Consider the following 23,472-nt stretch of genomic DNA (forward strand, 5'->3'; position numbering starts at 1 on the left):
GTAGAAAAGTCTAGATTTTTATTTGTTGAGGTTGGAGGCAGTGCAATTGCATTGAAGGACTGTCATTTGATTCCTCTGCAGGGCCCAAGTTTACATGACTGAACCTACCTATTTATTCAGGCTTTTGGCTGTGAGGGCATGGGAAGGAAGGTTTGCCTGCAGAGTTGGCTAGAACGGCTATTTGAGTTTTTTTTGCTGTGGAGTTCTTTGAGAGTTCTTGTGATTTGACACTTTCAGCATTGAAACCTTTTACTACCCATAGCTCTTGATAATTATGTACGTGCAACTTGAAGTTATATTTATTGCATAAATTGCAATACAACCAAACAACATCAGAGAAGCACTGAGCTACACTCTCCTCACACACATGAACCTTGAATCTGACAAATTGACTTGCATTTGGGTGGAGGCGAAATTGTATTGTTTGAGTACCTAAATATCCATTAAACATTAGCACTTATATACTCTTGTGACACAACATGACACATTTCACCATGCTATGTCTAGAAACACTGTAAGGGTGAATAACTTATTATTATTTCCTATGGAGTAGATTTTCCCATAGTCAGCAAGTATTCTGCTGCTGGCTGGTCTTATGACAAAACCCATATCTTCAGCAGTGTTAAATTAGCTCCTGGTACATGTGAAAATTATGCAACTCTTTTTTTACATAGTGCAGCTGGAATGGTGCCATTATCTCTGCATGAACTCACCCTCACCCAGTCTCATTGATGTGAGCCTTGAGCTGTCCAGAGGTAGGGATTCAGGATCCAACTCTTGGCCAAAGTGGGATTTTCAGACGTCTATCCAATTATTTTTGTAGGCTTAGAGTTTCCCATGACAATCACCACTATATGTCCAATCCTCCCTCTCTCTCTTTACTTGTATTTCTAAAACAATTCGTGACCCTGAGGAAGCACTCTATGTGCCTGATTTTGCCATTCACAGATTTTCCACTGTGTCGGTGGGAGTTCCAAGCAGAGGGTTTGCAGAATCTAGCCCCAAGTGGGACACCAGCTGAACCTTCCTCCCCCTGCACTTTACCAAATGTCTTATTTACTCTGAATCCAATGTAAGAGTCATAGTAATAATGGTAACATTATCAATGTGTATATATAGCAATTTTCATCACATATACTTCCAAAGTATGTTACAATTTTAATTAAACCTTACAACACCCCGGTGGGGGGGCATAGGGGAGTCAGTATTATTTTCATATAACAGATTGAGAAACAAAGGTTAAGTGATTTGCCCAAGGCACTAGAGTAAGGGCAGATCCAAGAACCGAGCTTAGAAATCATGGTTCCCAGTTTCTTTTTCAAGAGACCTTGCATCGCTTATCATTCGATCATGATGATGGTAGTGCAGATGGGCCGCAGTCAAGCATAATGGCAAACAGACACTGGATAATGTAAAAGCTTCATCATTGATGGCTTCATGTCCTGAACACTAAAAATATTTTGGAAAGTATTTTTCTGCCCTACTGCCTGACTGGCTTCAGTGTTTGTGATATCTTCAACTGCTGCATGGGAGATACAGCAGTTTGAACTCAAGACTTGGCAAGTAAGTCTGATTTTCATATGTTTTAAGTTGTAAATGCATTTGTGATTTCTAAGTCTCCATTTATATTATCTGTTTTATTTAGTCTTATTTAAAAAATCACCTATCCAAAATTTTAGGTACGTGTAGAAAATGTAAACCAACTTTATTTGTGGACACACACAAATTCAACTTGAAAAAAGTCCAGCACTAAAAATTCTCCTAAATACCTCCAAAACCAACTCTCTGACCATCACTCCCACCCACTTTTCTCCCCTTCTTACCTGAAAATGCCTTGGGGACACCCAAGTTATACTGCATGACGTGATGGTCAACAGAATCAGGCTCTGGTGGAGACATGGTTTCCAAAATCCAAGGCCCCTCATTGAAAACAACGTGTCTCTATTTCTGCCCTGTTCCCCTTGTGCCCCTTCTTATTTTGGCCAGGGGTGTCTTAGTTTGAGCACCCCAGCTAATAGCAAACATCTCAGTGTCACTTAGGGAGAAAATGATGTTTAAAGCATTCAAGATTCAAACCATTTGGGGTTTTATAGGCTAAAATAACCTTTGATTGCACCAAGAAAGAATTTGGAAGCCAGTGCTGATCATCTCATGTGTTTCTTCCAGGAAGTACCACTTTACAAATGGAAAGCCACATTTTTCCCAATCTTAAAGTGTACCTCCCTCCCCCCATATAGAAAGTACAAAAGCAATCTGTTCGGGAGGTAACAATAGAAGCCAATTTCCTCAAGTGACAATATAGAGGAAATTGGCAAGTCCTCTGATTGCTTACCTCCAAACTACCAGCCTGACGTCAGTCTTTTCCAGACTAAGACTTGCTGATGAATTAAGATATTAAACAATTTTAAAGGGTAGAAACTATGCCATGTAAACAAAGGGCTTGGTATACACTTGACATTGCTTTGACCTTTTGACATTTTATTCTCATTCTATGTCAATCTCAAGTTAATTTAACTGTAAACACAAAGGAGCCCTGTAGCTTTCTGTGCACTGTTAGCTTCTCAGTAGGCTGTATATTGCTTTTCAGAGGAAGGCTGTGTTCTTAACATTTTCCCTTTTCAACCGCTCTTGTTGCTTTCGCTCTTAGAGAACTTTTCAAGCCACTAGGGGCAGTTCCCTCTTTGCTTCTTTAATTTTCATTTTGTTTCTGAAATTGGTTTAAGGGCTTTAGTGTACCCTTTGGAACCATTTTTTCCTAAGAGCCTTAGTGTGTTAATGCATACCTTGCTTCCATCAGTTCCTAGCTGACAGCAATTGAAAACTTGGGGCCTGATCCCCAGCTGATGTCAGTATATTCAATGAAGATAAAAGAACTATGCCAATTTACACTGACTGAGGATCTGGTCCTTGGACTCGTCTTCCCTGGTGGAGAGACAAGGGATGAAATCCTGGCCTCACTGAAGTCAATACCAAATTCCCATTGATGACAATGAAGCCAAGATTTCACCTGAGAGGTTTTAGCATGTATGGATTCTTCCCATCCTAAATCAGCACCATCCCATGCGGTTTTGTGTTCTGATGGGATTTCTTGTAAAGCTTTGGATGCAAGAATCTGTTCTACTCACTTGGTTTGATTTTGGGCCAGTCAGCTTGTTCTATCCTGTGGTCCTCGTACTTTATGCCTGAAAAGGCAAACAGATAGCGAATGATTTCTGCTCTTCCTCTCAGATTGAAATACGTTAGCTTGTAGTGTGGCATGATGGATCTCTGAAAGAAAAAGCCCATGTTGATGATTTAACACGTTAACTACCCTGCCCCGTTTATACAGAAGATATACCTACACGTTTGTGACATGGTAATAAAATGTCAATACTGTGACCATAATGTCAAATTAAACATGTATGTTAGCCTCCTACCCACAATATATCGTACTGCGTGGCCACCCCATGCTACACCTGTAAATCCACATTCTATAGCCAAAATAGTCCAAGTTGGATGCTTAAAGCTAAGATGATCATTTTGAGTTCAACAAGAAGAGTCAGGAAGAGAAGAGGACAGGGGCATGTCAGTCTTTATCTCTCTCCTTCATGCAATTACAAAGCTATGGCTTGTCTTTTACAGTTTTATTTTATTGTAAAACCCATCTGCAAATGAGGGAGTTTTATATTCTCTGGAATCTGAAGCACTTCACAACTTATAAATGATGTGAGCCCACAATGATGTTATGTTCTATCTTCGTAAACTGCATTTAGCGAAGCTTTTGTTTCTTTGGGGGTATTTGCAGGCTAAGCAGTTCATTTAGGCAAAACTTTAAAAACAAGCCAATGGTATTTTTGAAAGGCTGGAATAGTATCTCTTTTAAATGTTGTGTTGTTATTTTTTATTTCACTTCTTCCTCACTAGTAAATGCAAAATGCAAGTGTCTGGGGGAGGTGAGGTAGGACAAGGGTGAGCTAGAGGTTATGTTTTTTAAGCCATTGTGTACAGTATAGAGGTTTATATAAGCTCAAGAAAATTAATTTTTGATGCTGTTCATAGTGATGATAAATTAGATGGGGGAAAAGTCTCTCTTTTGCAGCTACAAATGTAAAGATGTTGCATTTTAATGATCTCACAGGGCTTTTTTATCAGTCCAAAAATGTCTGGGCATGGAGTTTTTGCACCAGTGTGGCTGCATGCACTGCCACTGGCTGTGAATCATATTGTTCTTGTTAGGTTTCCTGTTTAGTTACTGCTGCTCTTCTAGGGCCCAACGAAAAGTTGTGATTGCTTTTAAGTTTATTCTATAAAATATCCCTAAGCATGTATAGACAAGGATTTCAGTAGTGACTGTGTTTCATCCCAGTCAGAAATGACCACTCTTGCAGTTTTGCCTTGGTATGTATGCCCAATCCTCCTGGTGCCTTTGTGGGTGGTGTTTACGTTTTCTGACCCCTTGTGAAAAAGTGAGTAGAAAATTGGAAAAACAAAGGGAGAAGGAGAGATGGGAGGGAACAGAATGCTGGAGGAGGCTGTATGACATGCATTTACCCATGCTAAAACGTGATAACTAACAATGAACAGACACAAAACGGTTTCATTAAATAAACACTTCAAACCCATGTCAAAGTTTCCCCTTAAAATCCAGATCAGATTTTTTTATCCCTGTGCCTTGTTTTTTCAGGCTACCTTTAAAAGTCTTGTGGTGGTGTGTGTTTGTGTGTAGATGCTTGTGTCTACGTTCATGATTTGTATCTATCGTATCTTAAATACTAGAATATAGGTTTCTCTAATATGCCACTGCTGGTTTTATTTTATTAAATCCAAGTTTAATAAGTTTAACCTCCATTCCATGCCTTAAATTCTGGAAGAGTTACAGCTTTACCTTAATGGAAAGGGCATAGCTTGTGGACGGAGAAGTAAAAAAGTGTTATCAACTCTGACATCAACTAAGCTTGCATTTTGTCTCATACATGAGCGTATTAGCTAATTTTGCACTTTTAGAGTTCCTTTAAGTTAGACTGTGCATGTTATAAAAAATGCTGAAGAACAACCCTTAGTGTTTGTGTGGGGGTGACTTATCTATCAGATAATATAAATGTAGTTTGAATGTGTGCTTAATGTGGTTTATCTATAAAATAGTATGCAAACTGGCTTTGGATATATGTTAAATGTTATGGAAAGAAGGAGGTAGGTGTTGGTGCTCTATATGTGTTGTAAGTTTTGCTCAACTATTTTGTTTTAATGCATGTCCTTCAGAAATGTTACTAAACACAAGAGGCTTCTAATACAGTTTCAGCAAATAGGTGCAAATTTCCAGGTAAATATAGGAGGTTATGAAGAAATACATTACTTTGAATAAAAGGAATAAGATAAATTTGAACAAAGGTTAGACATCTAATTCCATTACAATCTCTTTACTGGTGCTTAAAGACAATTACTAAAGGAACTGTGTAGAAAGAGGAAATTATATTCCTGGTCCAGAATTAAAAAAACAAAGTAAGCCTAATGGCTAAATTTGCATGGGTTTTGTAAAAAGTTGGTAAGGAGATACAGCTATGTTTCTCTAGGACAGGAGACAGGTATCTAAAGAAAATATCCACTTAAAAAGATGTGTGTCTGATAGATTGGCACACTGCCTACATACTATAGAGCTGGGCACATTATTTAAATATATAGATCACTTTAAAAAGTCCTTTTTCAATTGATGGGGATGGGGTGGTCTGGCATATATGCAGACATATTAATTATACATCCATTTATATCGAAGTGATCAACGGTACAGCCCTAGTCTTTGTAATAAATCACATAACTGAATCTCTCAATACTACAGTAGAAGGGGAACATTTTCATGGAATGAGTTAACTCTGCTAAGTAAACCTGTGATACTTAGATTTGTAAAAGACGGTGGCCATTTAGCCATCACGATTCAAAACATATGCTCTTGAGAGCAGATGAAAGACTGGTTTTACACTTGAAAGAAGGGGGTCTCTGTTTTGGAGACATGAAGACTGATTGTACTTGATTATTTCTGAAACAAAGTATGTTTTCTGTCCTCAGAGGTACAGCGCTGTATTTTGTATTACAGTGAGAGAGCAGTCAAAAAACCAATAATTTTCCTGGCAGATAAGCACATGGGAGTTCACTAAATTTACCATGAAAGATATCTGTTCCTTTGCAGCATGCAGCAGGGACAAAAAGTATTCTTGATCATTTAAGATTTCAAAGACCATGGCCTGGAGTTGAAGCAGTTGCACACAGACATCCTGAGCTTAAAGGATGAAACGTCTGCTGTAGCTTCAAAACAAAGTTACTGCTGTCATTGTTTCCAAAATTAGGAAAGCTGAGCTTTTTTTTTTTAACCTTATGAAAAACGAGGCACTAAAGGCAAAAGAAATTGTATTAAAAGGCACATGTTTATTATTCCACCTACAATGTTGTGTGCAGTTTGGCAGACATAGCTCCAGAAATGACCACTGAAACAGAGGATGTCAGGTCATTGTTGGTCAAGGAAAGTGAGGCCTTACACTGAACTTGATGGTATTTCTGTCTGTCAGTGGTGCAATAACTTTTGAAAAAGAAACACTACAAAACTTTGGGGTATGTTCTAGGCATCAAAGACCAGAATTCTCTCGATTTTGGTGAAAACCAGAAAAGCCTGCTTTCCACTAATCGTAATACGGGGGCCTCTGTACTACTGGTGGTTTCGTTTTTGACACACAAGCCTGAGCTCCTGAATATCTGTGATCAGTAAAGATTCCAAGAGGCTTTTTTACAAAAGCAGATTTGACTTAACAGCACTTTTCCAGCATAGCTCAAGTTCCTCGAATGTTGTATTGAATTCTGTGAGTCTCACTTCCAGGAAGATATTGACAAATTGGAAGGAGCTGAGAAAAGAACAACAAAAGATCTTAAAGCGAGAGATGTTGACAAAAGGAAAAGTTAATAGATAAATATGTTTAACTATCACTTCCTGGGGTGAAATCCAGACTAGGGAGGGGCTGTGTCACCACCTGCCCTGCAATGTTGCGTGCCTTACAATGCTTTGCTGCTGTAACTCCCAACCTGGGCCCCTCATAAACAGCATGCAGGTCACACCTTGAGTGTCTGTGTATAGCTACAGCCTTCCAGCAACACTCCAGTAGCACTCTGGCTTCCACCAGCCTTGGTTAACACTTGCCAAGTAAGCCCAACACACTCCCAGTCCTGGATTTCCCCCTAAACAAGTGAGTTCTGCAGTGTCCAGTCCTCTCTTGGACAACTGAGATATTAGCATTCTGTTGCCCGTAAGGGGCCAATATTTAACAGTTGGCTATTTTAAGTGGTGTTACCACACAAGTCAAGTTGAAACACAATACTGGATTCATTGTGATTAAAGAATAAACCAAGTTTATTTAACTACCAAGAGAGAGATTTTAAGTGAGTACAGGTATAAGGCATTAAAGTAAAAAATAGTTACCAGAGAAGTAAAGATAAAATGCTTTCTATTAGCTAAAACTTAGTCAACCAGACTTGGTTCAAAGTAAAAATTTTACCTCGTGTTCCCAGCAATAGGGCTGACGAAATACTCACGTAGGAACTCATCCCAAAGTTCAAAGGCTGGTTCTTTTGTCATCTTCAGTGAAAGAGAGAGAATCCCTGGGGTATTTTTTACCCCTCGCTTTTATAGTCCAGTCACCCTTTGAAATGCATTTTCCTGAAGGTTACCCCAGATAAAGATTTTTTCCCACTGTGAGGACAGAGAGATGGAGTCTCGGGGTTCCAGGTTGTTGTTTGTTAATATGCGGATTGATCTGTTCCTGCCCCGCTCCTCTGCCAAAGAATGGCCATTTGACCAGCCAATCAGCTTGACCTGGCTAGAGGCATCAGCTTGTCCTTTGTCTTTGCGAAACAGGTTTATCCCCTCACAAGACTTGTGTGGTAAGCATCCGATGAAGTGAGCTGTAGCTCACGAAAGCTTATACTCAAATAAATTGGTTAGTCTCTAAGGTGCCACAAGTACTCCTTTTCTTTTTGCGAAACATATTTCAGTCATCATTTCAGTTGATGTTCATAACTTCACATATATATAACTTTCACCATGATATTATTGTGTAAAGTGAGTTATTAGTTTTCAAATGATATCTCACAAAGCATATTTTGTTTGAAGATTATTACATGAGTGTGCAAGGTTTGACTATAGGGATGCATTTGATCAAAATAGCATAGCTAAGAGATGACTGCATAATAGTATGCAATATTTCAAGGTGGTGTGTACACCAACATGGCAGAATTACTTAGGATAGTACAATAACATGTATTAGGAAGTGGTGGAATAAAAAAATGAAAGAGGAATTTTTGCTGAACGTCACAAAAAATTTCCTAACAGAGATGTATAGCAGCTTGTGGAATATTTTTGTTCCCCAAAGGAAGTAGAGGAAGCTCTGTTGCTTGAGACATTTAAAACAGAGCTAGACAGACCTCTAGTATATATACCGTAAGGGAAAATCAAGTATTTCTAATCTAGCTAAATGTATAATTCTCAATGTAAATTTTATCTTATGCATTTACTTCATCTGCTGATGAAATGCCCATTAGGACATTACCAAAAACATTTGACATTTGTTCTGTGATTTTGTTTTACCTTTATAGTTTAATTAAAAGCAGTTTTCTGAGTGTGTGTGTGTGTTGTTGTAATTATTTGTATTAAAGTAGATGAACATCAGTACTAGAGCTTGCTAAACATTTTCACAAGTTTTTTAATTAGAAAATGGCCTGCTTTCAAAATAGGCATTTTTGGTAAAATAAAATTCATTTTTTTTAAATGTAGATTTTGGTTTGCAATATCTACTTAAACTTTTCTTTTTCCCATCTCCTTTCCTGTCTTTAAAATCAATTTATTAAAATGATTGGGGGGAGGAAGGAAAGGGAAAACAGGAAAAAAATATAAAAAGAGAAACCACACATATCAAACATATTTAAATGCTACAAAATTAAAACTTCAGAACTGGAATTTTTTCTGCAACATTGTTTTTAAGTGTTTTGACTCACTTTAGTTAAGGAGAGGTATTGGCAAAATAATGTGAGGCATCTTGGACCCTGATCCTGCAAACACTTACGCACATAAGTCCCATTGATTTGAATGCATTAGTGTTTGCAGGGTCGGGGCCTTTTGTAGCATTTTGGTGTAGTATGTCTGTCTTCTAGTGTGCTATTGTATCACCATTGTCACGAGCATAAAATTCACTGAAAAGCCAACTCACAAATAGTTACTACACATACACAGTGCTGAGGGTGTTTTTAAAGTCCCAGTCTTCCTAGTTCTGGTTTTTTTTTATTTTTATCCCAGTCTCCTAGTTCTGTTTTTTTGTTGTTTTGTTTTTGGTCTCTTATTAAAAATTCTGATCCTCCAAAAAGCACATCTTACACTGGTAGATTTCTGTATGTTTTACATTCCTCTGCAATAACTTCAAATTGGTTAAAAAACTAATTTAAATTTTAAACAATGGGTAAGTGTGTTTCATTACTATAGTCAGCCTATTGCAAACTTTATAAAACCACTACAATCAAGCAGAGTTTAAAAAGTGCATGTAAACAGCAAAACAATGCAAAACATTTGCACCCTTCAGGTTATGTTGCAAACCCAAACTCACATTATGTTTATGAACTTTTCAGCAAGCCTGGACCATTTTTCAAACTAAAACAAGGCAAATCCTGTCAACTTGCAGCTAAGCTCCTGGATTTGTTCAAACCTCAAACTCAAAAGCTAAACTGGACTGATAAGAATCTGCACAAACCAAAGGCCAGGAATGAGTCCGCATGAAGCCTTGAAAACCAAAGGGGCTGAATTTCACAGAGTTCCAGTACGCAGTAAACATTCTGACTTAAAGAGCATGAAACCACTCAATACAGGAGCAGATTTGTGATGTGAGTCTGTTTCTAGAAGCACAATGAATTTAGACACTTGCAGTATGTGTGTCTATCTTGAGGGCAATTCAGTATCCCTGCTGTGCTGTGAAGTAATTCCCAAATGTACAGCTTTCATTTTACATGCTCAAGCTACTTCTTTTTGGATATGTATGTATTTTTGCAGGTACAGTTTACTGACTTTATCCTGTATCCACTGCATGTTGCCTCTGACTTAAGTGCATACAGGTGAGGGCCCTTTTTTGCCCAGGGTGAAATCCTGGCCCCACTGAAGTCAATGGCAAAACTCCTGTGGACTTCATTAGAGGACAGGATTTCACTCCTAATTTTCAAAAATTCAGCCTTAACTTCCTTGTACAGTACAAGTATATATTTTCCTCAGGCTAGTCACAGATACAGTAACCTGAACGCAGATGACACAATAAGTTTTCTTTTAAAGAAAATAACATTAGATTCAAGGTGATGGCCCACCATGAGCTCTTCCCTGGGCTGTGGAGAAAACAGAACATAGCTGAGCTTAGCTATTGGTCTATTTCTCTCCACAAATGAAGAAGTGCCGTGTGGTGAAAAAGTCTCCTTTAATTGCACTTTTAGTTTCTGATAGCAATTTCTTGGCCTGGATATGGATATATTAAAAACAAATTAACCTACCTTTTGGTAAGACTATTTCCTCCTCTTGGTGAAAATCTGAACCCCTCTTACCTTTGCCATGCAAGAGGAATCTACCACCACCATAGTTCACTGAAGCCACCTGGACCCTGCTAGATTTCAAAATGTGCTTGTTGTAAACTCTGCCCAATGAGGAGGCCAAAGAGCTGAAGATTTAGTGAAGCACCACAATCGCTATCAGACGACTGCTATTGACCAAGGCATCCTCCCAGTCCCTGACTCATGAGGCCTGTTCAGATGCTGTTGCTGTTCTCAGTGAAATAAGCTAGTTCCTTACAGTGAGAGATGCTAGGTTCTGGAGTTGAGTGGGAGTGTCACTGGGTTTATGAAGCAATTTACAGTCTGGAAAAGTTCTGTGGAGCGTGATTTTGCTGATGGTGTGCCGTGGAAAAGTGGTGTCCTCCTTCAAAGCAATGGCATAGGATTGTAAGAACTTCTGGAGGAATCTTTCTGTACCAGACCACATTCTCCACCATTTGTTTGTTTCCTTTCTTCCTGCCTCCTCTAAATAACACTCTCTCCCTTGGAATGAAGTTAAACACTGCTTCTCCTCTCCCCCTCTCTCATCAAGCTAGCCATTGATTCCTTACATGAAGGGAAGAAAGAGGGGGTGACTGAGTTTGGGTTTTATTTAAAATACTTGGAAAGGGCTCAGATTCAATGGTGATAGGGGCAACATAAAAATTTAGACAGAAATTAAGGTTGTTTGGTTTCTAACTACAAAGCTTCAAATGATTTGAGCTTTGGTTATCCGGCAGCCTCTGTGGCTAGCTGGTAGTTGTAATCAGAGGAGGCACTTGTGCTGATAGTCCCATGGTATAAAAGGGGGTGGGAGGAAGGGCACTGGAAAAGCATTTTTCCAGAAAGAGTCCTTTAATCTGGAGTTTACTTCCACCCCCTTTATTTCATGGAGCCCAGATAGATTAACTTTCAGGGCATGCTGCAAGGTTCACCTATTTTTCTTAGGCCTTGTCTACACTACTGGGCGGGGGGGGGGGGGGAAGATCGATCTAAGTTACACAATTTCAGCTACATGAGTAACGTAGCTTAGTTGATGTACTTACATCTACTTACCACGGGGTCCACACTACGCAGTGTCGACTGGAGATGCTCTCCCATCAACTCCCCTTGCACTTCTCATTCAGGTGGAGTACAGGGGTGGACGGAGAGAGATCGGCAGTTGCTTTAGTGGGTCTTCACTCGACCCGCTTAATTGACTGTAGATGCATCCATTGCGGCAGTTTCGAACCCGCTGTAGACAAGCTCTCTGACTGTTATGGGAGGGTTTGAGGGATCTGGGGTTGTTCATGGGGTGTTGCTATTCATGGGCTTTTGGCAGTACTGTTAAGCAGGCTGTGCTGTGAAGTGGCTTGGGCTATAGAGAACGTTTTGAATGTGTCTCCTTTTCTTGTGTTTGTAATAGTTGAACAATGACTAAGAAGTTGTGTAGGTGCCTTTTAATATATTTAAACTAGAACCAAGCAACTAGTGATTTCTGAGTACCTCATTTTTTGGGTCTCCAAATTCAGATACCTTAAAGGTGCCTGATTTTCAGATGGTGCTCAGCACTTTAAGATATCACAAATTGGGCACCCAAAATCACGAATTATGTTGAAAATCTCAACCAAGGTGGTTAGTCTGATCAACATTGAACTTGATGCCTTTAAGTCCATGAACTTTCCGGACACATTTACTGAACTTTCGGTGGATGACAATTGACTTGTTCTATTGGAATCAATAAAGAGCATCCTTTGTTATAAACTTTCCCAGGAAGGTGAAACATGGCACCACTGGGAGCTTCAGTCACAGAATATGATTTCATGTTCACCACAGGAGTCGGAGAGGTGCAGGTTGGCAAAAGCTTTCATTTATTATTGTGAAGAACACGGGAGCTATCTGTATTGGTTTGATGAAGATTGTATCCCTCTGTTGGATGGCTATGGTATTAATTTCTAAAGGAAAATTAGGGTTAAGTCAGTCTCAGGTGGTTTTGCACATATGCAGGAACCAAAGTCAGTGGCTCCAAATAACCCAATTGTAGGTACTTAAACTTAAATATCACCTCCTTGGAAGGTTTAGCCCCTACCATGCTCTGATCCCCAGGATGGCTAGTAACCCAAGGGACAAAAGCCAAAAGGGAGAAATGAAACAGCTTTGGAGGGATTAAAAGCTTCAGCCCTGAAGATAAGAGGGAGATTAACTCTAGTGGAAACAGAATATGCTCCCTCCCTAGGTGTTGCTGTGCCTAAGTGGTTAGGTAAGACTGATATGCATGTAGCCCTTGTGCTGTTTTAACCTTTCTCTCTGATTGATTTGTTCTTATGGATAAATATATGATACTGTGTTTTGAAGAGGCTGTTCTGAGTCCCTGCATTTATCTACTGATTACTGGTCCCAAAGGGAATCCACACCCAGTTGGATCTGCTGAGGGATCATGATTGGTTAAATGGGGGGGGGGGGCTGTAGCACTGAGACCCAATCTAAAAGTGGGGTGAATCATGGGATTCTACTCTGAGAGAAGTGCCAGCGTCTTCCCCTGGCTGCTGATTAAAAGACAGTGCACTGCCAGTAGGACTGAATCGCCATGAGATGAAGCTTAAAAGGGAAATGACCTGGCTGAGCCACTCCTATGTTTGCCCAGGCACACCGATCTCCTCGAGATCAACTGAAAGAGCACCCTGGACTATGTCGACGACGGCTACCAGTCATACTGCACTATCTGCTGCCAAAAGGCAATAAGCTGCTGCTCTGTAGCAATGCAGTACCGCATCTGCCAGCACCCAGGAGACACACGGTGACGGTTAGCTGAGTGGGCTCCATGCTTGCCATGGTATGGCGTCTGCACAGGTAACCCAGGAAAAAAGGCGCAAAACGATTGTCTGCCGTTGCTTTCACGGAAGGAGGGAGGGAAGGGGGGGCCTGATGATATGTACCCAGACCCACCCACGACAATGTTTTAGCCCCATCAGGCATTGGGATTTCTACCCAGAATTCAAATGGGCGGCAGAGACTGCGGGAACTGTGGGATAGCTACCCACAGTGCAACGCTCTGGAAGTCGACGGTTGCCTCGGTACTGTGGACACACTCCGCTGACTACATGCACTTAGAGCATTTGGGTGGGGACACACAATCGACTGTATAAAAACGCTTTCTACAAAACCGACTTCTATAAATTCGACCTAATTTCATAGTGTAGACAAGGCCTAAGGGAATGATTCTTACCGAAACTGTACTTAAGCTTCCAAGTGACACATACAGTGTACTTCTTACAGAGCTGCATCTGTTGTGAGAATCTGAGGCGTGTGGGTGGATGTAATGAGTTAAGAGTGGAAAGGACAATCTTGCTCTGACTGTAAGTAATCTGTGACTCTAGAAGCAACCATATGACTGGGGCTGAGTCTGTCATGATTTCGCAACTGCGAAGAAGCCTGCCTGAGCTGACTTTAGTTTGGTGACTTTACGCTATAAAAGGAATGTCTTAGTAGAATAATGAAAAGGAGTACTTGTGGCACCTTAGAGACAAACCAATTTATTTGAGCATGAGCTTTCGTGAGCTACAGCTCACTTCATCGGATGAAGTGAGCTGTAGCTCACGAAAGCTCATGCTCAAATAAATTGGTTAGTCTCTAAGGTGCCACAAGTACTCCTTTTCTTTTTGTGAATACAGACTAACACGGCTGTTACTCTGAAACCTTAGTAGAATAATATAGCACTTGATACAAGCTGCTGTCTGCATTATTCAAATATAAGTAATATTGTTAAAGGATGGCTGACTTCTGTTTTTTCTCTTAAAAAAAAAAAAGTAAGGGTTAGAGAGTTAGTAATTGCCCAGCATGGTGTGTGTTTTGGGTGGGAAAGCCAGAGGGAGAGCCCGTGGGATTCCCCCTCCCAAACCAGGAATAAGACTCACCCATTTCTGGCTTTGATATCTGATAGGGAGCCACTTAGGGCCCCCTAATAGTAACAGCAGGAGTTGATCAGAATAAGTATGTGGAAGCTGTGGGGAGAAGTGGGTCAGCATCATTACTTTGCAGCTGGCAGGGAACTGGAGGTGGGGGAGCAGGATCTAGCAACTCCACATCCAAAATCCTGCATTAATTAAGAGAGGAGAGCAGAGCAGGCACCAGTCAAACCCCTCTGCTCCCTATAAAGATAGCAGAGCAGGAGCAAGCACTCCAGGGGCAAAAGTAACAGAGTGGAGAATCTCCCTCTAAGACCTGCCCACAGATCCAAAATGTTGGAGTTTGCTTAAATAAAATAGAAAAAAAAATTGTTGGAAAAAAACTTTTGGTTAAAATTTTTTTTTTGATTCTCCATAAAAATATTCAGCTTTTGAAAACTAAAACACTTAAGAACTGAAATTTTTTACCAAAAAATAATCATTTTTTGTTTTTTGATGAAAAACTAGAAAATCTTGACCCAAAACAAAAATTCCCCCCAAAATCTTCATTGTAATTGTCATCACCACCAATAGTAAAATATTGGAAGCCAGATTATGTCCCCAACAATACGTGTACAACCCCATTGACAGCAAATGAGACTCAAGGATTTCACTTGAATAGAGCAATAGCTGAAGGGGGTAGGCAGCTTTTAGACTACGGCAACATTCCTCATTGTCTCTCTAGTACAAGTGATGGATGAATTTGTAGCTGTTTTCCCAGCAGATGGTAGTGATTACCTATCTTAAATTCATAATCACTTTTTGATACAAATTCAGCGTTCTCCGCAGAGCTCTTTATACAATAGAGCAAGAAGACATGGGCTTGCATCAAAGTTTAATTCTGACTTGTAAATGTCTCACATAGTCTGGACCAGACTGAAGATGAATTGTATTTCTATTCTATTCCAGATGGGAAGAATATATAAACTAAGCCTATTGTGGAGAAACAGTTGCTTCAAGCTTGCACAAGTCTCTATCTTGTATATCTGCATATGATTTTATATAACACTAAACTGATAGATTATATCTGACATCCCTTCATAGAAAATTTCAGAGGTAGCAGAAACAACTCATATAAGCGGTGATTTGGAGATGCAGACCTAGTGGCGATTTGTGCATTTTGCAACCGATGCAGCAGAAAACTTGGAAAAACCTTAAATAAGTGCCAGACAACAAATGTAGCTTTCCATTTCACAAACACCATCATGTGCATTTAAAAAAATCAACCCTAACCATTCAAATTTAGTACGATGCACAGACAGGACACTATGTAAAAATAATTCAAGCAGGGTGGCCTGGTAGAGCACTGGATGGGGACTCGGGAGAAGTGGGTGCTATTCTCAGTTCTGCCACAGGCCTGCTGGGTGATCTTGGGCAAGTCACATCAATTCTGTGCCTCATTTTCCCCATCTGTAAAATGAGGACAGTGCGACTGACCACCTTTGTGAAGTGCTTTGAGATCTGTGAATGAAAAGGGCTATATACGGGGGGGAGGCGGGGAGGAAACAGCACCTGGCTGCAGAGAGTCTCAGACCCTGGTCAACTGACTTGAGCTCATCATGTGGGGCTAAAAATAGCAGAGTAGATGTTCAGGCTTGGGGTGTAGCCCAGACTCTGAAACCTGGCGAGGAGGGGCGGGGGTTGGCTGATGCTATGTACTACTGTTAATGACTTGGACCATAATGTTGTGTTGGGATCTCTTTGAAGCTTCATTTTTTACCTTTACTGCTCAGGTTCAGTGCAAAGTTTTTCATTTGGGACTGGAACGCCCGTGAAAGTTTTGGTTTTCTTTTGACTCCAGTCCTTCCTTCTGGATTTGTACAATTTTGTTGGCTGGTCATTGGCTGGCCCCAGTGAAAATTTTGTTTTAAATTTTTTTGTGCAGCATCCCAGATAATCTGTTAGGCCAAGAGCACTAAATAGATAAATCAGCTACTTCTATATTCAAGATTCTCACAATAAAAAAACAAAAACAAAAACAAGAGATGTCACATGAAGCATGCAGAAGGAAATGACTAAAGCAGTTTCTCAATTAATTAAATTAAATTCTTATTGCTGACCATTATTCCCGTCAGTCTGCCTGCCTATCCATGAGTTGTCTTTTGTCTTATACGTAGATCGTAAACTCTTTTAGGCAGGGCCGTCTGTGTTGGTATAGTGCCAAGCTCAATGGGGTCTTGGTCCTTGACTAGAGTTCTTAGGTGCTAGGATAAGACCACATCTGGGGTGGAAATCAAACTCAAACATCTTAATGGGATTAAATCAGGAGGCCCAGATAATCTCCATATACGAATATTAAAGGAACTTGCACACAAAACTGCAAGACCAAAAGCAAGGATTTTTAAGGAATCTGTAAACTTGGGGGATCATACCATCTGATTGGAGAATTGCTTTTACAGTTCCTATTTTTAAGAAAGGTGGCCGGAGGGAAAGGGGGGGGGAAAGTGATCTGGGAAACTACAGGCCTGTTAGTTTGACCTTAATTGTATGCAAGATCTTAAAACAAATTTTGAGAGAGAAAGTAATTAAGGACGTAGAAGTAAACAGTAATTGGGATGATATACAGTATGGTTTTACAAAAGGTAGATTGTGCCAGACCAGCCTGATCTCTTCCTTTGAGAATATAATTGATTTTTTTAGACCAAAGAAATGTAGTAGGGCTAATCTACCTGGATTTCAGTAAGACACCTGATACAGTTCCACATGGGAAATTATTAGTTAAATTGGAGAAGATGGAAATCAATAGAAGAATTGAAAGATGGATAAGGAACTGGTTTAAGGAGAGACTACAACAGGTCATACTGAAAGGTGAACTGTGATGCTGGAGGGAGGTTCCTAGTGGAGTTCCTCAAGGATCGGGCTTGGTACCAGTCATATTTAACGTTTTTATTAATGACCTTGGCACAAAAAGTGAAAGTGTGCAAATAAAATTTGTGGATGACACAAAGTTCGGAGGTATTGCCAATATGGAGAAAGACTGGAATATCATACAAGAAGATCTTGAAAATTGGAGTAATTGAAATGCGATCAAATTTAATAGTACAAAGTGCAAGGTCAAGCACGTAGGGACTAGCAACAAGACTTTGCTATAAACTGGGGATGTACTGGTTCAAATCAACAGAGGAGGAGAAAGACCGGAATGTACTGGTTGATCTCAGGATCGCGATGAGCTGTCATTGTGATGCGGCCATGAAAAAGGTTAAGGCAGTCCTAGGATGCATCAGGCGAGGAGACAGTAAAGTGTTAGTACTGTTATACGAGGCACTGGTGAGACCTCATCTGGAATAGTGTGTGCAATTATAGCCTCCCATATTTAGGAAAGATGAATTCAAACTGCAACAGGTACAGAGATGGGCTATTAGGATGATCTGAGGAATAGAAAACCTACCTTATTAGAGGAGACTCAAAGAGTTTCATTTGTTTAGCCTAACCAAACGAAGGCTGAGGGGAGATATGATTCTTCTCAATAATACATCAGAGGGATAAATACCAGGAGAGGAGTTATTTAAGTTAAGTGCCGATATGGAGACAAGAACAAATGGCTATAAACTGGCCATCAACAAGTTTAGATTTGAAATTAGACACCGGTTTCTAAACATCAGAGGAATGAAGTTCTGCAACAGCCTTCCAAGGGGAGAAATGGGGCAAAAACCCTAACTGGCTTCAAGATTGAGCTTGATAAGTTTATGGAAGGAATGATGTGATGAGACTGCCTACAATGGCATGTAGCCAATCTGCTGCTGCTAGCAACAAATATCTCCAACAGCCAGTCATCGGACACTAGATGGAGAGGGCTCTGAGTTACTACAGAGAATTCTTTTGTAGGTGTCTGGTTGGAGGGTCTTGCCCACATGCTCAGGGTCTAACTGATCACCATATTTGGGGTTGCGAAGGAATTTTCCCTCAGGTCAGATTGGCAGAGACCCTTGGGGGCTTTTTTGCCTTCCTCTACAGTGTGGGGAATGAATCACTTACAAGTTTAAACTAGTGAAAATGGTAGATTCTCTGTAACTTGAAGTCTTTATATCATGACTTGAGGATTTCAGTAACTCAGCCAGAGCTTATCGGTCTCTTACAGGAGTGAGTGGGTAAGGTTCTGTAGTCTGCAGTGTGCAGGAGGTCAAACTAGATGATCACGATGGTCCCTTCTGCTCTTAAAGTCTGAGTCTGATGATTTTTTTATTTACTTTTTCAACTCCCTAGATGGCTGTCTGTGGAATTATTGCATAAAACACTCATAATAATTCCTGTCTGCACTGGTCATTCCTGTTGAATATTTCCTCCTCTTGCAATTGTGTATGTTTCCAGATAAATGCATGCCTAATTAATTCTTGAGAGAATATTTTATATAGTAAAGAACATAATTCACATAAAAGCAATTTCTTGGCTTCCTCTGACTCGGTTAGTTGGGCTTTCTCAAGGCAGGTAAACTTGCCAAAATCAATGTTTGCCCATTGTCTAAACTCTCATTTTATTCATTTGCATGAACACAGTCTGTCATTTTTTATCTTTTCACTTGTGATAAACGAGAGGATCTTCTCTTCCAGCCCACATGTATGTAGGATGAAGAGGAATAAGGAAACCAAATATCTCTGTCATTTCTCAAGTATCTAAGAGCCAAATACAGTGAACCATCTTAAAAATAAATTACAAGAGAAAGATGATGTAAATGGGTCGGATTAAATGGTTAAGGCAGAGAAGAAAGGCCGTAGATCTTTTTCTGATAATATAAACTTAAACACTATTTTTTTAATGAATGGTAAAAATATGGTACATATTTGTGTGTGTGTGTGCAGTCTGCATTTCTGACATCCCTCTATGTTTTCAGAAATCTGATACCGAGGTGACACAAAGTCCTGGAGTCCAAGAATGTCCCAGCCCCATGGCAGGAAAAGATGTTAATCATGTAGGAAATAACCCCTGCTCAATATTCCAAAGGCAGGCAGAAAAACCAAGATCTCTGCCGAAACATTTCAGGAAATGGATTCCTGACCCCATATTTGGCAGTCAATTTAGCCCTGTTCATGTGAGCAAAAATTACTGGGCCTGATGTTCAGCTGATATAAATCAGTACAGTTCCGTTACTTCAATGCTTCAGCTGGAGATCTGGCCCAGAGTCTTCAAGAACCTAATTATTATTTATCTGTACATTCATAGTACCTAGGAGCCCACGTCATGGACCAGGACCTCACTGTACAAACCGAACAATATGACAGTCCCTGCCCGACAAGAGACACCAGACAGGAGAATACAAGGTAACAATGAAATGGTATTGGTCAATATGATAGGCAGTGGTCTTAGCCCACCCTAGTGGTCTTAGCCTAACGGTTACTGTTTTCATATAACATATGAATACTCTGATATTCTGTTAATATCCAGGTGTTGCTTTTCTCTTTTCTTTTAGTGATTATTAAACATAGAGAGGTCTAAAGCTATTCTAATTGTTACCAATTGTTTCTGTCTGCCATGTGTTTTCCCCTTTCAGGTCAGAGGGGCTGGTGCTTTGGATTTCAGAGGGTTGTAAGGGAGATATTTCCAGTGCCCATTTGTTTTCACTGGGCCATTTCAAAATGCCTTACTGTGTGACCTTGGCACTGCAGTGTCATGGATTTTAGCCACTTATATAGTGGCAATACGGAGGCTTTTTTTCATTTTCTAGGGGTTAGGGTACCATTTCTTTTTGATCAAATATTTTCTGTTTGTTGTGTAAGGTTCCTAGAGAGCCTGGACCCACTGACTCTGTATAAATTAGATTATTTTGATTCATCATTACATACAATATTATATTATGTGGGATCTAAAATATATATATATATATATATATAATTATTAAACTAGAAAAAATCACCTGGGTTAGCCGGTGCAATGTTTATAGGATGCAGAATATTTGCCAGTTTGAAATGATATATGCATTAGAGGCCAGATCCTTACCTAGCGTAAATCAACGTAGCTCTATTGAAGGCATACCAGATGAGGATCTTGTCCATCTTTATAGAAACCATTTTTTCTATTAAATGTAATTACTTCCCAGTGACACTTTAATTCCAGGGCACTTTTAAAGTGAGGATAGCTTGTAGTACATCTAATTTACTGTACTCCCCCCCCCCACACACACACACACCCCCTTACCTGCTCAGTAGGGATATATGACTACCAAACTGCAGCCAAGAACATTGTGCCACACACTCCTGATGTGTTTGCTTCCAGTGCAAGCTAGAAAAATTATACCACTCAGTTCCATGTTCTGTCACCCTATGATGTACTGACTTGGGTTTTGAGACAAAAAATTTAAAATCGACGGAATGCAAATTTTAAAGGAGATTTCGCAACAGTGGAATTAGAAAATGTTCACACAGTAAACTACAAAGAACATGAGATTATACTTAATGTCCCCTTCCCCCCAAAATTCCCTTTCCTGTACTTAGACTTCTGCAAAAACATGGCAGGAATTGGACTTGCAGTAGCAGTAGTGTAGCGTTGCAAAGTGTAGAAGCAGAGAGTGGGAATACTTAGCTTTAAAACCATTCTGGAAAAGGGATTCATGGACAATATGTGCGGTTATTCAGGTTCCACTCCCACATAGCTCAGACCTATTGTATGAAATAATTTTCCCTCGTTGAACAAAACAACCCAAAGGTAAGAATGATGGCTATCTAACAAATCCATGCAATGAAAAGAGGATAATTAAACTGAAAGTCTCCACTTCCACTGAATCACCTCAGTGAGTGAAGCCTCTTGTAAATATATACGTATATAAGAAACTAAATGACAAAGTATGGCTGTATTGATATATATGACTACTATCTGATACTAAGCTGAACAGCATGAACCTTAAACTAGTCATTTTTCCCCTGAAAATATGAAATTAAACTAATTGTACCGAGCCACTCTGTATGCATTTTCTATTCTGCATACAATTTGAAAAACTCCTTCATCCCCATATAGCGTATTTGAGATGAAAACATATTTTAAGTGTTATGTTTTTCTGTATTCAAAGAGCAACTGCATATTTTCAGCATGTAGGTGTATTTTACTTAAGATTAAGAAAAACAAGAAGAATGAACAAAAGTAAAATCTCCAGAAGAGAGCTCAGTGTGTGCATCTCTTTTGCAAAAGTTTCAGCAAGTCAGTACAAAATGGCTGCCGTCTCTGCACACAGGCAGAGTTGTCCAAAATGTAAAGGCACGGAGCACAGAAAGCAATGGCAGGATATTTCTGGCTAAAGATATGCAAAGTTTTGTGTGTTAAATTGCACAGTAAAGGTATTGCTATTAAATGAAAGTGGCTATTAACGAAGGACATGTGCCCAGGTGTATTCTGTGCACAGGTGTATTTGTGGACAAAGACAGGAGCCAGATAGAAGGAGAATAGAAGAAGTCTGGGCAAAGATTTACAATAGGATTTCAAAAATTTGAAAACCATATTTGGACACTGAAATAACAATGGCTGAATTGCAAAGGAAGAAAAACCCAGCTAAAATAAACGCTTTTAGCTACTTGTCTTTCTGCATAATAATACTGCAAGGGGTATGAAAGTTTGAGTGTGGTTGGATGAATGAAAAGAGAGGAGATCCTGTAGAAAATGACCAGTGAGAAGCCCAAAGGCACTGCTCAGTACTGTTTAATAGCCATCTAATTCCTCTGACATGACTCTGCCTTTGGGCTGGTTACATAAATAGGTGCTGGAACTAAGGGTGCTGGGGGTGCAGTAGCACCTCCTGGCTCTGACTGATTTCCACCATGTACAGGGTTTACAGTTTTGTTAAATGGCATTCAGCACCCCCAGTATGCAAATTGTTCCAGAACCACTGGCTACAGAGATGAAGGTCAGCTTTTATTTATAACAGAATATTGTCTTAACTTAATAAAAGGCTTTGAAGCAACTTATTCCAGAATGGGAGCAGCTCTCTCATGCAAACCTGTTCTTTCACTCTTTGAATGTGTTTGCTTCTTCCACAGTATCTCTTTAGCTCATATTAAACAAGTATCCTGACTGTCAAAATGGATCAAAACAAATAGCCCCTGTTCCTCATCATTTAACTGATGCTATCTCACTCAGCAGGTTACTGCACTGACTTTTTGCCTCTGAACACCTACTGTAGTTCATGAATTTAGTTTAGTTTGTAGTGCACTTGTGGTTTGTGCAGATCACAAAACCTCCAGGCAGTTCAGCGCAACAAGCTGTCAAAAAAAGCCTAAAGGCAGAATAGCAAGTATATTGCAGGTATGTTTGAGATACACTTACAAGCTAATATATACAGGAATTGTTGCACATAACTGATTATTATACTTGACTCTAGCTAGCATGATTAGTCCCTCAGTTCTGTGTTTAATAACCCCAAAACTGCAAACATGACACATTTTAAGTACTTGCTGTACAAGTGCCATATATGGTAGGAGAATATAGTTCTTTCTACCTAGTAGCAGCAATGTATTTAAAGGGGACAGAATAAGACTGGAAAAGGAAAATTGAAAAGAGGAGAGAGAAGTCAGTTTCTTTGTCTTATTCAATTCTTAGATATCACTCACTTCTATTGCAGTAATGTCTGGTCAATGTAATCCTTCCTTCAGCGAACAGGAATTTTTCTGAATGCTAGTCTTGGTTGAAAAGGGTTATGTGTATATCACTGTGTGAATGTGCAGACCACTCCCAGTAGTTCAGACTACGCAGTCATCAGTTTCTTTACACACACTCATGTGAACACATTATTAAGAATAGCAGACACATCATTTCCTCAGATAAAGACCACATGTAAACATGAATTCTGTTGGTGTCTTATCTGACCTTTTCATCTAAAGGTTAACTGTAGAAAATATTAAAAATGAGGTCAGGTAATACAACAAAAAAGTGAACAGCACCAGAGAACTCAGCCAAACCACATCTTATAAAAAGTGTGGAAGAAGCCAAGACTCTTCTGTCGTGCATTGTCTACAGATTATGCAAATCCCTCCAGTATTTTATCTAATCATACAGTGAT

The 23,472-nt window shown here is 39.7% G+C and overlaps 1 protein-coding gene across 2 annotated transcripts in view; it reads right to left on the reverse strand.

Moving 5' to 3' along the window:
- Positions 1–23,121, reverse strand: part of HPGDS (hematopoietic prostaglandin D synthase) — a 57,958-nt gene extending 34,837 nt beyond the window's left edge. The window contains exons 1-3 of one of the 2 annotated variants that reach the window (XM_073340704.2): positions 23,024–23,121; positions 20,625–20,708; positions 3,126–3,267 (exon numbers count right to left, since the gene is read on the reverse strand). In XM_073340704.2, the coding sequence (XP_073196805.2) occupies positions 3,126–3,258 (133 nt within the window). In that variant the 5' untranslated portion in view covers positions 3,259–3,267; positions 20,625–20,708; positions 23,024–23,121. The remainder of the gene's footprint in view (positions 1–3,125; positions 3,268–20,624; positions 20,709–23,023) is intronic. The other variant, XM_073340703.2, reaches the window with a different exon arrangement.
- Positions 23,122–23,472: the final 351 nt, after the last annotated feature.

This window comes from Lepidochelys kempii, chromosome 4, assembly GCF_965140285.1.
Source record: "Lepidochelys kempii isolate rLepKem1 chromosome 4, rLepKem1.hap1, whole genome shotgun sequence".
NCBI classification, from domain to species: Eukaryota; Metazoa; Chordata; order Testudines; family Cheloniidae; genus Lepidochelys; species Lepidochelys kempii.